This window comes from Aptenodytes patagonicus, chromosome 6 (assembly GCF_965638725.1).
Source record: "Aptenodytes patagonicus chromosome 6, bAptPat1.pri.cur, whole genome shotgun sequence".
In the NCBI taxonomy this organism is placed as follows: domain Eukaryota; kingdom Metazoa; phylum Chordata; class Aves; order Sphenisciformes; family Spheniscidae; genus Aptenodytes; species Aptenodytes patagonicus.
Window position 1 is genome coordinate 76604787 of NC_134954.1, and position 16286 is coordinate 76621072.

The following is a 16286-nucleotide window of genomic DNA, read 5'->3' on the forward strand; positions in this document are numbered from 1 at the left end:
ACTCTCTTTTTTTTTAAATGTCTGGCACAGAACTAGGTATTATGAAATAGCACAAATGCTGCTAACTTAAATTTGGATTCATGGTGGGGCTTTACACTTACAAATTGTATTAAGATTAATGTATGGGAATCTAAATCTTTTATAAATTCTCATCAAATTTGATTATATTTTGTGAGACATATTTTATTAATACCTCTGCCAAAAAATTGTTCACAATCTAGTTTAATGCTTGATTCCAACCACTAAAGGTGGGGAGGGGGTGGGGATGCACAAGTTATGTTTATTCCCACACATTGTGCAGAATCAATTTATACTTCTCATTCACTAAAACCAAAACCAAATACCATAGTGGCATGATTATCTGCAAAGCAGCATAAGACATCAGTGCTTCAATTATGCTATTTAAAGTGCTCTATTAAATGACTGACATTTACAGATTCACTATCAAACAAGACAGCCCAAGCAGAAAGCAGTGAAAGGACCATGCACTCACTCCTTGTAAACAAAAATAATGCATATTTGATTTCGGGGACACACACCAAAAAACAGCTGTATCCAAGAGGAAACTCATGCTGAAAAAATGCATGCAACTTCTGACCAAAACTGAACACCATCTTACATGCTGGGGGGGAGAACGACATTTCGGAAGAAATTGTTTTCAAAAAACATGATTAAAATGCCCAGTAGCCTAGTCATCATTGCCTTTTATAGTGATGTACAGCTCCAGTCTAACATATACTTAGTGCTCACAATTGGTATTTTTAAATTTGATGGTATATGGATATATTATTACAAATGTTCTCAAATTAGATATAGTAATGTACTATTGCAAGTGAAGGTAGTAGAGCTGGTTCTTGGCAGAAAACAAAATCCCTTAAAGAAAACCAAAAATCCAGTGGTGGGGATGGCTAGGGGAAGAGGGGCCTGTTACTGTGAGCAGTAAGAAGCTTTGGTTTTAGTAAAGATTCAATTCATTCATTTCAGTTCAATTAAATAATATCAATCTCTTTTGCATAAAAATGACCTGTGGAGCCTGAGTCCTGATATTTTGTCTATGAAAACTGCATTAGGGTTTGTTTTTTTTTTAAAGGAAGAATACTCTGATCTGCGATTTGTGAAACTTGCAAGCTCTTCTCTCTACAATGCACATATTGTTGTATAAACTCTTTTTCATTATCATGTAAGGCATCACAAATACTGATTAACACATATTCCCCCATGAAGGACAACAAGTTTATTTAAGTATCCCAAAACTGATTTGAGTACTTACTATTACCTATTTACTGAGAATATACAATAGCTGTGAATCTGAAAAAAGAGCCATATCTGTGTTTGAGACAGCAGCCATTCTTTCCAACTTAATTGTGAGTAGAAGAGGAAAAAAGAAATCTGACAATGAGAACAGTAATTTTATAGTTCTATAAACTGTCACATTACAATTTTAACCTGTCAAGATTGGAAATGCATCCCAGCTATCAGTATCTTCATCTTGCAGCAGCATAAAACATTCATCCTTTTAAAAACTGTTTTATGTCAAAAAAACTGTGGGTGTAATGTGTCACAATTTTTTCTCCCAATCTAGTAGTGGTAAATACTAGTTCCTACTCCAGTTAACTTTCCATCTTCAGTACTAAAAGCAGACTGGCCTTAACACACCAGCGCTTCCAGCTTTACTGTACAATTAATCAGCTGCCTCAAACACAGTGTGCAAAGGGATAAAACTCAGTCACACTGATAGGCAAGTCATTTTAATCAGCAAAGACAAAAGATGTCACAGAGTAAGAAAAATATATGCAAAAGAAAAAAATTAACCTACATTTCCTTAATAAGGATTATGTAATGACATATGTAAAGATAAAGACAATGTAAGAACTGAAATACAGTACTGAAATACAATAAAAGTTCATGCTTATTTTTAGGAAGAGTTTTCATGGCAATTTTGTAAAAAGAAATTAAGAAAAGAAAAATTAAAAATATAACCAAAGGAAAGAGAGGTAAAAAAGGAACCAAATAGTTCTGTAGTTATAACTGGATTTTGAGGGCATCTTCTACAATCTTCATCATATGGGCAATTTTTCCTAAATTCCTCTCATGCAAACAGATTGAAGATTATTGCATCCAGTTTGCACCTCAGTTAACTACCTCCTGATTAAATCTCTAGCCAGGGATTAAAGAATTATCCATGACACACCATCTGTTGAAAACTAAGAACACCTAAAATAAGATTTTGTTGATATAGGCAAAGCACATGTATTTTTCTGTTTAATCTACACTGAGCAATTCCCCCAAAGTTTACTCCTACTTCAGTATACATGTAAGGCATGGTGAATCACAAGTGATGCAAATTCTGCTCCAAAATGTAGTTTTCAAGCTCATTCTCAGACCCAGAGTTTCTTGATAAAGAGGTGAAACAGGAAAGAACTTACTCATACTTTTTGTATGTACCTAGAGTGAAACCTTAAAACCAAGAGGAAGACAAAAAAATCCCACATCTTTGATAGCACATTGCTGATGAAGAGAAGACAAAGTCAGTCTGATCAGAGATTTCAAAATTCAGTTTATGCGTATTCATCCTTGTTTTAAGTTATGTTCTAAGGACACCCTGCAATAAGTGAGGAAAGGGTTGAACTGTCTTTAAGACAATCTGTTCTCTTTACATACCTAACCTAAATCAGGATAGAGTGACATGAAAAGAAGCCTTCTCAATGTGCTGCAGAAGAAGGGAAAGTATTTGGAATGCCTTCAACTTCTTTACAATTTGTGATATTACAGTACAAAATGCTTTGTATGGTACTAACCCCTAAACTGAAGGTGTAGTTTTCCAAAAATTGGACCTAGTCTCATCTCCTGCCCACCCTCTGCAAACAAACTGAAGTCAAGATTCACCTTACGTTAACACATTTAGTTAGCCTGACAGGAAAAAGAGTATGCAGGCATGGAACAATGTACACCCACCTTGTATTCTGAATTGGAAAAGGATGCATATTCCCTTTTTTCTGACTCAGCTGCATCACAGAATTGCAATGCATGTGTCATTGTAGCTGTTAAGAATGAGAAATCCTGAACTTTGTTGAATGTACACAAGCTTTTCAGCCAGAATGTATATAATTGTCACTTTACTTTTGCTCAACAACTTACAGACTTTAATACAGTGTTATTTATATTATATGACAATTAGGTTGGAAAGAGGCTAGTGCCATTTGCATGGTAATGAAGCATTCTTTCAAAAAGCTGTCAAAAACAATCAAAGAAGCGAATCAAATGTTATGTGAACCACTTGCTGATCGCTTTCTTAGATTAAACGCCTTCAAAGGCATGAGGATACCCTTTTTATTAAATGCAAATCAGAGCTGAAGCAAAGACTAACAGGACAAGAAATAAGCAGCTAATACATTATAGAAGAAAAAGCTCCTATACTATCAATCATCAAGTGAAATGGTCTAAAAAAACCTCCCTTTGCAAAGACTGTAAAAAATACTCAAGACTTCTATGGCAAGATCTTACGGAACTGGTAAATGTTGCCGTTTTAGAGCAAAGAAAACAGGTTATCAAGGAGGGAAAGGACATGCTCATTCAAGTATTTGTATAATGATAGACTCCTAAAATTTAGTTAAACTGGAATTTGAATAACGCTGGAAAGTGTTATTGATAGTATGATAGTATTTTCCTATTTTGTAAATGCTTGAGCCATGGCAGATAGAGAGCAATTCTTCAAGTCAAATATATCAGGCCGTAATTTCTGTTCTGTACCAATTATAGTTGTAGAATGATATGTAGAAGCAGAATCACAAGCATTTACCACTTCAGAACTGATTGATTTGAATGATTTTATTTGGTGACTTTGAACAGTATATTTCATTATTTTCTTTTAAAAATGTCTTTCATATAACCATTAAAGTGGAACTCATTGCTTCGCACTGCATATATGCTGGTTCATATTTGTGGAGTAGCTTATGTTTATTAAGACAGTAAGTGATTTCAGTTAGAGCTTTTTAAAAAATTTCTTGCAGCTGCCTGATACTTGTGAAAATCTGACTCCTTATCCTATAATCTTACGAAGGGTGTTAAAGTACCTACTGAAGAAAAAGCATAGAAGACCAACGTCTTGAGATCAGAGACTGAGCAACGAGCATTTTACTTGATAATGGGAAAGAACATACTGAAGCTACTTCAGCTCGTATGTACCACCAATCCTCACTGCATCCTTTTATAGCAAATGAAAGAGCCAGAAAGCAACAGCTTCCCATAATTAGCCTATATTCTACACGTGCCCTGTCTAAAGCCACATCCATCCTTTGCACCTTATAGCTTGCCTTGCAATGGGCTCTTACAACTCGGATTTTATTTTCTTATTTGAGTTTGAAATTGTTCTGGATAGCATCATTACAAATCTATCAGGCAACACATGCTTTTGTTGATTTTTTTTCCCCATAGAGAACACTATGTTCAGCAGGTCTGTTCTCATCATTGGTCACGCTGCATTCAATTCTCACATAACTTTCCAGTCAGCATTATTTGATTAGCCTCAGCTGGTGACTGCTGCAACAGAGTTTTAGGCTACTCCAATGTTAAAGAAACTGATGAAGCCAAGTGTCTTTCGTGGATGACAATGCCTGACAGATTCCCAGCATCCCTGTTGATTTCTAGAATTCAACAAAGTTAGTTGACACAGAGATACTATGACCTGATACAGACCAATACCACACACACACGTATAAAACAAAAAAGGAAGGGAGCAGTCTTCCTACAATGAAGAATTCAAACTTCTAAAAATAAAACTGTACTTTTTTAAAAGGTTTCTTAACTCATTCAAATCTTTTGCTATACTTGATCTCACTTTGGCAAACATGCCAGCACCTAATTTACACCTAAATCTAGCCATCAAAATGAACACAGAGCTTACATTCAGGAAGTTCCGGTGTAGTTCACCATCCTTTAAATTTCTTATTTCAGAATTACCACTGTGGAATCATTACTAATATGGCACTTCCTTGTGATTCCTTCTAAAACGTAATCACAGTTTTGCAATAAAGTGACAGGACAATGTATTAACTAGGACACCTGATGAATTAAAAAGTGTCTGAGCCAGGCAAGCTTTGCTTGATCCTCAGGAAATGTCAACATCAAATGCTTCATCTCCAAAACAAGTAAAAACTAAAACATACCTTGTGTTTTTCTATTATGGTAACAGTACACTGAAGAATTTCACTGCTAAATTCAAGGTAGTTGACCACATAGTATTATAAACACGGCACTTTTGCAGGCTGATAGGAAAAACTATAGAGTACCCTATTTACCAAAGTCAGAATCATTAAGCATACGCAAAAGCTGAAATTCCTTTGCCACAGCTTAATGATACAAGATTTAAAAAGGAAAATAGAAACAAAAGCAGGTAAGACCACTTAACACGGCATTGTTGGTGGAAGTGCATTTTATGTCTCTAGGTATAAGCAAACACATAAACAAAAAAAAAAAAAAAAGAGCATTGTGGATAATGTGACATTAGGGTTTTTTATCAGCCCTGGTAATGAAATAAAAATACATTTCAGGGAAAAAAAATCCATGTATGGAACTCCTAACTCACTTTCATTCCAACGTACCTAAAGATTAAAAACTATTTTTATACTCTTACCAATTTTTAATTCATTAGTCAGACTTTCTTTAGTAAGATTCAGTAGTTCCTTGCCATCAATGTTATTCATTTTGAAAAGCCCAACAAAGTCTGCTAAGTCTTGTGCACAAAGCCAGGCTGAAACATCATCCTCTGACCAGTCCTCAACAGCCACCTTAGATTCATTTTCTACAGTATTTCCTTTGGAAAGGAAAGATAAAAGACAGTTTAAAAAAAAAACAAACGAAGAACACACACGCCCACCCCCCCACCCCCCCCAAAACCCCAACAATGAAAAAAAAAATAGTTCTAAGAACAATGGCAGTAATGAACGCTGTTTTTCAAGTGTTCTCAGTACTATACATTCCCCAATATCTAATAAAGAAATGCTTATTAGACATTACTTCACTGGGGGGCAATAATTTAGGTTTGTCTTTTACGTATCAATTTTCAAAGTTTAGAGGAATTTAATCTCTCGGATGCCTAGACTTCTGTCAAATTTGAATTGAACTAAAAGACAGAAAAGCGTCAGCAGACACTGAAACCAAGTCTCACACCTCCCTAGAAAAGTAGACCAGAGTCCAGACTTACTCTTGTGCTTTGAACAAAGATCTATGTACCTTTGTTCCATATACTTTAGGTGCTGATATATTTTGTAACATTAATTATCCTGGTTTTTTTCACCTATAACAACTGGTAAGCTGTATTTCTTGTTGACAATTAAGCTTGCAATTAGCATGTTTTCTGTTTAACTCATCGCCAAAGATATTTGTCCAAAAAGTCTTTCAGCGCTCTGGGAATAATATTCATCTCTTAAACACTGTCCAGAGAGTAAGAAATGGCAATTATCAGAAAAGAAGATATAGCAGATTAATAAAATTAAAATACTTCTAGTATATCTTTTCTTTAAAAAACAAAAAAACAATACCTCTGTAGGACATTAATAAGATCAATTCAGAGCAAAGATAAATAACGTGCACATAATCCTGAGGTTACAAACTAACTGCATGTAAGGAAAAGTGGGGGTTTTGCATCTTCAGAAGGTGTTCAACAATATTGTGCTTTAAATTTAAAGAACAGATTACAAATACTTCGCACACTAACCTGCACGGGGTTGCTTAAGGTCAAACTGCCATATGTTCACAGTTTTATCCATTGAACCTGTAGCAAGTAAGGGACTACATGGTGCAAAAGCACAAGTTGTAACATATCTACAAATAAAAATAAATGTGTGAAAATCCAAAAATAAAGGATTTAATTTCTTTTATTTATTAACAGTAAAACAGAAAAATCATACTGAATTCTTACCTGGTATGCTGTGACAAAGTATGAAGGGTATTGCCAGTACTCTGTAAAAGAGTATTTGCGATTTTAAATCTTAAAGAATAAAAAGAACGTTCACTCACTTGTATACTCTCTTTCAAAATAAGGAATAATATTGCTTCTTAGAAGATGACAGAAGTTACCTTCAGAGAAGTTATACAACCTTGCCAAAGCTGATCAGCAGCAGAGTTAGAAACGCAACTTGAATCTCCTGCTTGAAGCCCCCTATTCAATTCACTGGAACATTGCTATCCTTCAACAATCAGCCAGCATAGAACTTTCAGCGTAACAATGCCAGAAATACCAACTGAATTAATTACATCCATGTTGGCTGGTTGCTCATGTGGATAAAAACATTTCTTCTACAAATATAGGATTAGAAATGACCAAAAGTGGTGACTGAAAGTCAAATAAACTTCATGCTACAATCCTTCAATTGGGAAAATAAATAATCACACCTATGGTTCTCTTATTTGGCCACTAGATGCTACTAAAAAACAAATTCCTGAATTTCTGCACAGTTTTAACTTACAATTTGAAAGATTTTCCTTCTTATGAAAGATACTGTTTCTTTGACAGGTACAGACAGATTGGAAAGATGAAGAGCAAAGTTATTCTGAATCACTAATTGATCGGTCAGCACTCCAGTTTTTTGAGCTGTCCATCATGAGGAAAGCACCCTATTTTAGGTTGAAATCTCTCTCCCTCCCACAAAGGTTTATTGTCCCCACTTCTCCTCAACAGCTATAAAAGTTATTGTCCCATTTGGTAAAAACCCATTTGGTAAAAATGGTGAAAACCTAAGGCTACAAAAGCTGACAAATAGTATTAAGAAATACTTATGCTGTGGTTTTCTGCATCTTTCAATTTTCTAGAGTTCCAAAAATCTAGGGGACTTCTTACATACCTGTCTAAGCTTCAAACTACTAAAGTAATTGGGCCAAAAATTGGGAAGGTATCAAATTAGTGATTTTGGTGAAAAACTTTAACCCTAATTGAAAAATTGTATCAGTACAACAGTATGTGCAGAGCAAGCTGGAGAAGCTTAAAATTTGTTTATCCTTCATTTTCAGCAAAATTATTATTTTTTTAATACTTTAAAGTACTAAAGGTAAATATGACTCACAGGTGAACCACGAAGGATATAATAACAGTATTACAGAAAATGCCTAAACAATATGTTTTAAAGAAAAGACATTGTATTTAACATAAAAATTTTCTTGAATTCTTTATTATGCTTCTATTTTATGTTTCTATTTTATGTGCACTTTACATACAATTAACTGAAGAATTTCTATAATCACCATTCCTGATTTTATGTCAAAAGCTAGTCCTTCTTGCTTTGGAAGCTAAGATAAATTTAGGGCAACAGAAAATCCTTCTACTTCAATAAGAAGATAACATGTAAGTATGGAATTCATTGAATAATACTCTACTGTAGAGAAATCAAATAACAAACACCTCAAAGAAATGTAAATAAAAAATGAGAAAGACTGATCAATTCTCAAGAGACATTTTTCCTCTAACTCCTTCCCCCCCTCCCAAAATGCACAGTAAATATTTTGGGTTTATATAGTTTCTATTCCTTAGTATTTCTTTATGATAAGACACTGCAGAACCAGTGCTGATATTTAAAGACAACAATCCAATGAATTATCTTGCACTTTGCTATACTTACAGTTTCATATATTATGACACACTTGTCCACAGACCTTTTAAAAAAAACACATCGACATTAAAATGATGCAGAGAAGAAAAAGGAAACTATTTTTAATTAAGAGGAAGAAAAAAAACCTTTTCCACAAACAAAATAAGAGCAAACAGATTTCTTAACACCAGTTTATGAAAAGCTTAGATATCTAAATCCCCTCCACCCATGCCCACCTTAAAACACCACCACTGATTAGCTGTACCTCCAGCATGATGTAAAAAACAGTAGTTAAATACAAAAACTCTGCACTTCCATGAGAATTTCTGATGTAGAGGATTTGCACAGTGCTTATGCAAACTGGCCCCCACTCCCACTGCTCCCCATTGTCTGTACCATATCTACTTTATGTCTTTGCAAGCAGTATCTGTAAAGCAGATGCAATGAATCTGGCTATCCATGATCTACTCTCAGGACTTCTATTTATTTTTGAAACCTTTTCATTTGCAAAGCAAGCTAGAAGTAGTAGTGCAATGCAATACATAAAATATAGTGGTGCAATGCAATCAATACATAAATATTTCATGAAATACAAATTGCATAGTTATTTACCATGACAACAGTGTTTCCTGAAAGACTTTACGGGATAGACATTTCACTTATGACAATAGAAGCGAAAACAATAATCCATATGTCTAATGGAAAATAAAATAACTCTAGATCACAAACATTCATAATGATCTTCAAATACTGAAAAAGACTCCTTTAAAAAGAATACAAAGCTAAATGTCAAAGCAAGCTATTGTCTCCTGGGGTTTGTATAGTTTTATTTGCTGACTATTGTAGTCTTTTCTTTTTCCTTTGCAAGACATCAGTTCTTCTGTTTCAGTTTAGAAAATCTTCGTAAAAAAGACAACTAAAATTTAGAGTTGAATCATTTTATTTGTTATTTCAAGTTGCCACTTAGACAGTTTAGAAGTGATTAAGCACTTTTCGTGAGAAGTGCAGAATAAAAGCATACAGGCATTAATATTCATAAAAACATAAACGATTATATCTACCTTATTTATAATTTCCTCTTTCAACAGCTTGATCCCTGAGGAAAGCCACTAGTAACCAGCTGCCAGTTTATCTTTGTGCTGCTGATGACCAACAACCATTTGAACCTGACAGTCCTATCATTTTTCCACAAAATTTACTGTCCACTTTTCTGATCTATATCTCCCCAATTTGGCTATAAGACTACATTGGGAGACCATGTCAAAAGCCTTGCTAAAGTTAAGGTGTAAAACGCACACTGCTCTCCCCTTGTTCACACTGCCAGCCTTCTCAACACAGAAGGCAGTCAGGTTGGTCAGGTTCAGTTTGCCCTTGTTCAATTCCTGCTGCTTTCCCCAAACACATTGTGCTTGGAAACAGCTTCCAAGCCCACTGGAAGGATTTGCCCAATAACCTTCCCAGAGACTGCAGGTAGGCTGACTGGCCTGTAGTTCCCTGGATCCTCTGCCTTGCCCTTCTTGGAGGTAACTGTGACATTTGTATCTTTCCAGTCATCACCTCCACCCTCCTGAGTCTTTCAAACATAATAGAGTGACCTTGCAATGACACTGGCAACTCCCTTATCACCCTCCAACAAAGACTAGTAATACTACTAGTCTCTAACTGATGGTTCATGATTAATTTGAGTCTTAACCATTATTCTGTACAGGGCTGACATCAAAAACACAGGTCTACAGTTATCTCAATCATGCACTTTTTATAGAAAAAAGGCTTATGTTGCCATACTGTGTGTGTAGATCAGTGAAGAAATTTTTAATTTCAACCAAATCTATCAAAGACAAAAATCTCAAGATATTTAACTTTCTAAGAAGTTCCTGAAAGTGCATGAGTGAGAAGGAAATCCTAAATGGTGTCCCAAAGAGACGGTAAGATTGCAATGTAGATTTGTATTTTTAATAGATGCTAGAGTGTCCACATGAAAGGCCACATAAATGCCCCAAAACCAGGAAATAATGAATCTCATTACAATACTCGAGAACAGAGCTTGCAACATCCTAGATTTCAAACTCAATCACCCACAAGACACAGACCAATTGGAAAGACACTTCAATAGTTCTGGAGGTCACAGAACTATTCCTTAATTATTGGAAATATATTTTGAAATCTCCCAACTTTTTTGAACTTTCTGTTTTACAATACTGAAGCATGAACCTGAACAGCCACCTGCTTGAAATTTAAACAAGATACTGCTTACCCTGAAACTAACATCTGTCCATCATAAGAAAATGCACAAGCCAGAACCGGGGCAGAATGTCCATTCAATGTGCATTTATATTTTAATTCAACACCTAAAAATACAAAAAGTAAATTATTACCTATGGACACATTTGACAAGGTATAAGACAAGCTGTTTTAGAAGCATAAAGCTGCACCAAAGATCTGACTCTGTGACATAGTGTCTACAAAAAGGGGGATAAAAGATCACAGAGACAATTTTAACATCTCTGACTTCCTCACTTTGTAGTCTTAGCATGTCTAACAGTGTTTGATAATTAAATGTGTATCTGTACACACAATATTCATCCTTCTGTACACACAATATTCATCCTTACAGACTTCTATATAAAAGAGATTACAAAAAAATACCCACTGAAGATGTTTTTGGCCATCTGCCTAGTCTCTACATAGCAGTCACACATCTACATTGCAGTTTTAGCAGGAGCCAACACTGTCTTCATTTCTCCAGCTCTTGCTCAAGGGCCAAGATGTACTGAAAGATGAAAGGAAACCTCTCCCTGGCCTGGTAGATTAAAAGGTTGCAACCTATCAACCTGCTCAAAGGCCACAGTAGAAATGTTACTGGTTACCAAAAGATAAAAATGCTAAATAAAACCAAATATTTATCATAACATTAAGTTTGAGGGAATTAGGGGAAATGTTTTTGAAATCTTTACTTTTACAATTATTGATAAATAGATCACTAAATAAAATCTACAGGGCCCAATGTCACAAAGTGCTGCATGCCTTAGCTGCTCTCCTTCTAAACAATTAAAAGAAAACTTTCAACTTGTCATTAGTTTGGCTGTAAATCCATGGCAGCAGTATAAATTTGATCTTAGATGTAAATTGTCACTAAAGACCTAAGACATTGGAATATGAAAAAAACATCACTATACACACCTAAGAAATCTGCAAACAAAATAAGCCAGAGTTTGATCTGATTATCTTGACCACAAGAAGCCATCTGGAAGTATCTGAATCCATGTTCACCATCTGATAAAATTCAAATGTATTAATGGGAATCAGAAGCACTGAAAATAACAGCCTATCAGTAAACTACATCAGCATTCTTACACTGGAATTTGGTAAATTTCCTTAATCTCAGTACTACTTTTAAAAAGTGTTAATAAAAATAATTGCAGAAATTCTAAAACCATTTAGAAGTAAGAAATAGGTATCACTGTTATACTGTTTCCTGAACAAGTAGATAAAGACCAGAACTGGGCTCATATTTTAAGTTTTCTTGATGGTAAATGTTGGATTCCTCTATCTACTGAGTGCAACAATATCATCTTTTAACCTGAATTATATGGTTATATCCATTTCTTCTACAGTTCAGTAGTTCTCAAACTTAACCACATATACAGGTACAAAATTTGAGAGTATCTGACAGGCTATTTTCATAATTTTAAATATTCAACTCTTCATTTTTATAAACTAAGTGGTATTTCATGACTGCAGCCCAGCCAACTACTCGAGAAATACTGCATTAAAGATGAAATACAACAGTAATAGTTTTATAGCTTCCCCCTCCCTATTCAGTGGATATGAACATTTCTGAATTATTATGTTCCATTCTAAATGTGTTGTTTCAGCTCATTATAATTTTTTTTTATTCTTAAGTCCCGTGCCAAATTATTTCTGCTCTTCTACTCCACTGAGCTGTGCCATACCAGCCTGAAACACATCACCATAACAATCCTTCAGTGGCATTACCTCTGCCAGTACCAAGTCTTGTAATTCCTGCAAGAATCACCAGGATTAAGGCTGGAAATCAGAAAATTGTAACAGACATTCTAAGGGCTCATCTTTCCAGCTCTGTAGTTACCAGAAATGTCAAAATATTTACTGTCAAGTGTCTTACAAATAACCCCAGAGATTTTATCTCCATTTTCCACCACATAAAGTATATTTTAATTTCATATGGTTATCACAATAAGATCCAAGTATACATAGACCTGTTTGTTCACAGGAACAATCAGAGCTACTATGACTGTGGCAGAACTTAGGACTTACCTCAAATCTGCTAAACATTAAAGCAAAGTGCATAATTTTTGCTAGGATTTTACAGTGTAAGATTTGGGTCTTACAGAAAGATGAGTAGCATGCATTAGCTATCATGTTGTGAAAACACATGTTTCTTGGTAACTAAGAATGTGTTACTTGGAAACTTGGTCTGGATGAGAATTCTGTCACGATGCACAGACTTCAACACTATTTTACAAGTTACCAACTTGTTAATGGGGTATTACAGTGTCGTACAAGCAGAGCTCTTTGGGATAACTTAGAGGAGGACTGTCTTCCACTGAGATTCACTAGAAAATTTTAGCAAGATCTGCCAAATTTTTACCAGTATCACTAGGTAATTTCACTGCAGTTTACTTATTCAGGAAGAGGGCTGCACTGAAACTGCAGTCGGATGGGAAAGCCCACACAGCATTACAACTGCTCTAGATCTGACGAGCTTCTATGCAACTGTGACTGAATCCACTTTAAAGGTAGGAGAATCATCTTACAAATAGTCTAAAGCACAAAGAACCAATCAGAAACTCTGGTTCTAGTTTTGCTCTGAATTAAGCAGGTAAAGAGAGTCTCAATCTAAAACCATCTTTAATTCTACTGGATAAGCACTACTTGTATGGATTTTGCAATGTGTTAAATCTGCCAATAATCCCAGAAGTTTCAATCCTTGGTGATTAAACAGCAACACACAAAAAGGAAAAATGCTGACTTTCAATAACATATGGCTTAAATAAAATTAAGAATTATCATAAATCAGCTAAAAAAATCTACAGTGTAGGAAATACTTGCTTTCTTGCCTGTTTCTCTCTATCTTGGCAGAAGGCTGAAGGGTTGGTAACATACTTTTTTAAACTAAGTGAATAATGTCAACAGGAAATGGAGCGGTGGAAATTACACCTCTGATCTGTTTCAGCTTCATTGTATTCTTTTGCCCTCAGATGCAACTCTTAGCTCACAATGGAGTTTTTTGGGTAGCATTTTCACCAAGAAAGGTCTAGAGGTGTTATTTAAATATTAATATCCTTTCTATTGTTACAGATTAATTCAATGCTGCCCCTACACCTTTCAGTAGACACACATTTGATTGTCTGTCACTAATTGTACTGAAGTATATGCTCACATCCTACTTCCTCAGCTTTCGCCTGCTTCTGTCCTGCTTTCTTCCCGCTCTGTACCACCTTCTTAGACAAGGTGGTACACAGACAGCAGTACTTACTGCTGTGTTTAGCACTGAAAGATGCAAGTGGCTGCTCAGTTGTAATTTTTTGTACCTTTGCAAGAGCAGCTCATGTGTACTCTGAAAACAGAAGCCTACGTATCTTTACAGAGCCCACTTTGTCTCCATAGTAGATCTGGAAAGCACAAAAGTATACCTACAAGGTTGTTAACACAAGTTACAGCATTATTTCCTAAATCTGCCAATGAGGTTTCTGCCCAACTTCCCAACCTCCATCAAAAGCAGATGACTACATGATTTTCTAACTCTTTATTAAACACTTTTACCTGACAAAAATTTATACAAATTAACCTTTCAGCTTTTCAGACTCTTATAAATATTTCAGAATTTCCAATATTTAGTTGTTCGGCTATGACACTTTCCTGTACTGCAATTAACTTCCACCAGGATATTTGAAATAGAAGTTCTTGTTTGTGCAAATGTTTCTTCCCACTATACAAGCTATGTAAGCTTAGACACACAAGTCTTCAGTATTCCCCCACAATTATACAGAAAGTCTGTGTTGTGACATAATTGTACTGGTTTTGGCTGGGATAGTAGCTCCTTTTTCCACATTCCTCCCCTGATGAGTCAAGTAACTAACCAGAAATCAGCTGTGAAGAAATATCACAGCAGGTAACGCCAAGATCATGTGCTTTTTCATTATACAGGCACCTCATTTTATCATCCCAAATGGTTAAATCACCACATGATGATCCAGTGACAAAGAAATTTCCATTAGGAGAAAATGCACAGGCCACCAAAGAGCCATCTTTAACATTCCCAGATCTGAAAAGCAAGAGTACACAGGATTTGAATTTAAAATAAGTAATGTTCTGAAGAAGTGATCTCTAAATTGCAATCTAATACAATAAGCCAAACTGTTCTAAGTTTTGCACTTTGGAACTTGGTAACAGAAGGGAGAGAAACTCACAGCAACTGTGGAAAGAGATGCAAAATAAGCACAGCTGCAGGAACCAGGACCTGCTCTTTGACTGCAGGAGGAAAAATGTGAGATGGCACTCCAAGGCAATAATTTTAACTGAGTGATAAAATAATTTTCAAACTAAAGACAATCTGCATGGACTTACCATTTGAAAGGCACAATGCACTGTTAAAATTCTATGGCAGGATAAATTGTGAAAGTTAAAGATAAATACACAACTATCGTAACACAGATTTACATGTACACAAACGGGAAAAAAAGACCCCCCCAGAGACCACAAAGACCTGTTTTGTTTTTAAAAAGACAAAACAGAACACCTACTGACCCATATGATAAGCTGTGGCTGAGTAGAATACTTTGTGATTTATGACATAGGGTTAATTTTGGACTATTCATACACAAGAGAAAGCAATGTGAAAAAAATTATTTCTATATTTTAACTAAGTCAGCCAAAGCACTTCGTAAAACTGATGTTAAAAGAAAATTCCTAGCAGATATGGAAGTGTGGTCAATCCTCGGGAAGGAAGTGGGGTCAACCTAACATCCTTTAGGTTATCTGATAGTAACCAAAAGTCAATTGAAAGTGTCTCACTCCTTTTAATGGACATTAGATCTGGCCCAGCATGCATACTTAAATCTTAAAGTGCAGGGAAAAAATCACAGCCTTAAGCAACAGTCATACAGCAAGAAACGTCAGTCTTATTTACTCTGTCATTGTATTTTGTAGAACAGCTGCTCATTGTCTTTTGCTGATAGAAATTTTATTTACTGCCAGAGGTGCCAAACTTAATGACACAGAAAACAGACAAGTCAATAAACTTTCCTGAGAGTCTCCCTAATCAGACCCAGCACCTTCAAAAAAGCATTGACTCCCTTAATTCTATCATTAAGGACACCATCAGATACGCTACAGTGATTCCCATTTTTATATGTAAAATTCTTTTTCCTTAGTGAAGCTTTTAAAACTTTCCTTCTTTCACAAAAAAAGCTGCAGATTCTGCTCTGAAAACATAACAGTAAAATAAATAGTACTATACATGTTCAGAGTATGCATTTAAGACTTTCAGGCCAGATATCACTATCTTAACTACTGAACAGGAAATAGAGAACACTTTAAGAAATACACATAAATTAACTTGCTTTCATGTTGTTTACATCCATCACAGAGATGATTTAAATAGCCATCTTACTTCACAATTTGAACAGGCAGTCAATTACAACAGTTGAGCTGATAAGGAGT

At 35.3% G+C, this 16286-nt stretch overlaps 2 protein-coding genes across 7 annotated transcripts in view; one reads left to right on the plus strand and one right to left on the minus strand.

Moving 5' to 3' along the window:
• TANC1 (tetratricopeptide repeat, ankyrin repeat and coiled-coil containing 1) overlaps positions 1–4112 on the plus strand; it is a 141797-nt gene extending 137685 nt beyond the window's left edge. The window contains exon 27 of the mRNA XM_076343253.1: positions 4061–4112. Coding sequence (XP_076199368.1) covers positions 4061–4068 — 8 coding nt within the window. The 3' untranslated portion in view covers positions 4069–4112. The remainder of the gene's footprint in view (positions 1–4060) is intronic.
• Positions 1–16286, minus strand: part of WDSUB1 (WD repeat, sterile alpha motif and U-box domain containing 1) — a 29041-nt gene that overhangs the window by 6885 nt on the left and 5870 nt on the right. For 5 of the 6 annotated variants that reach the window (XM_076343257.1, XM_076343255.1, XM_076343261.1 and 2 more), the window contains exons 3-9: positions 14705–14889; positions 11763–11855; positions 10837–10930; positions 8613–8646; positions 6920–6960; positions 6716–6822; positions 5633–5812 (exon numbers count right to left, since the gene is read on the minus strand). In XM_076343257.1, the coding sequence (XP_076199372.1) occupies positions 5633–5812; positions 6716–6822; positions 6920–6960; positions 8613–8646; positions 10837–10930; positions 11763–11855; positions 14705–14889 (734 nt within the window). Of the gene's footprint in view, positions 1–4557; positions 4644–5632; positions 5813–6715; positions 6823–6919; positions 6961–8612; positions 8647–10836; positions 10931–11762; positions 11856–14704; positions 14890–16286 lie in introns of those variants that run through there. The other variant, XM_076343256.1, reaches the window with a different exon arrangement.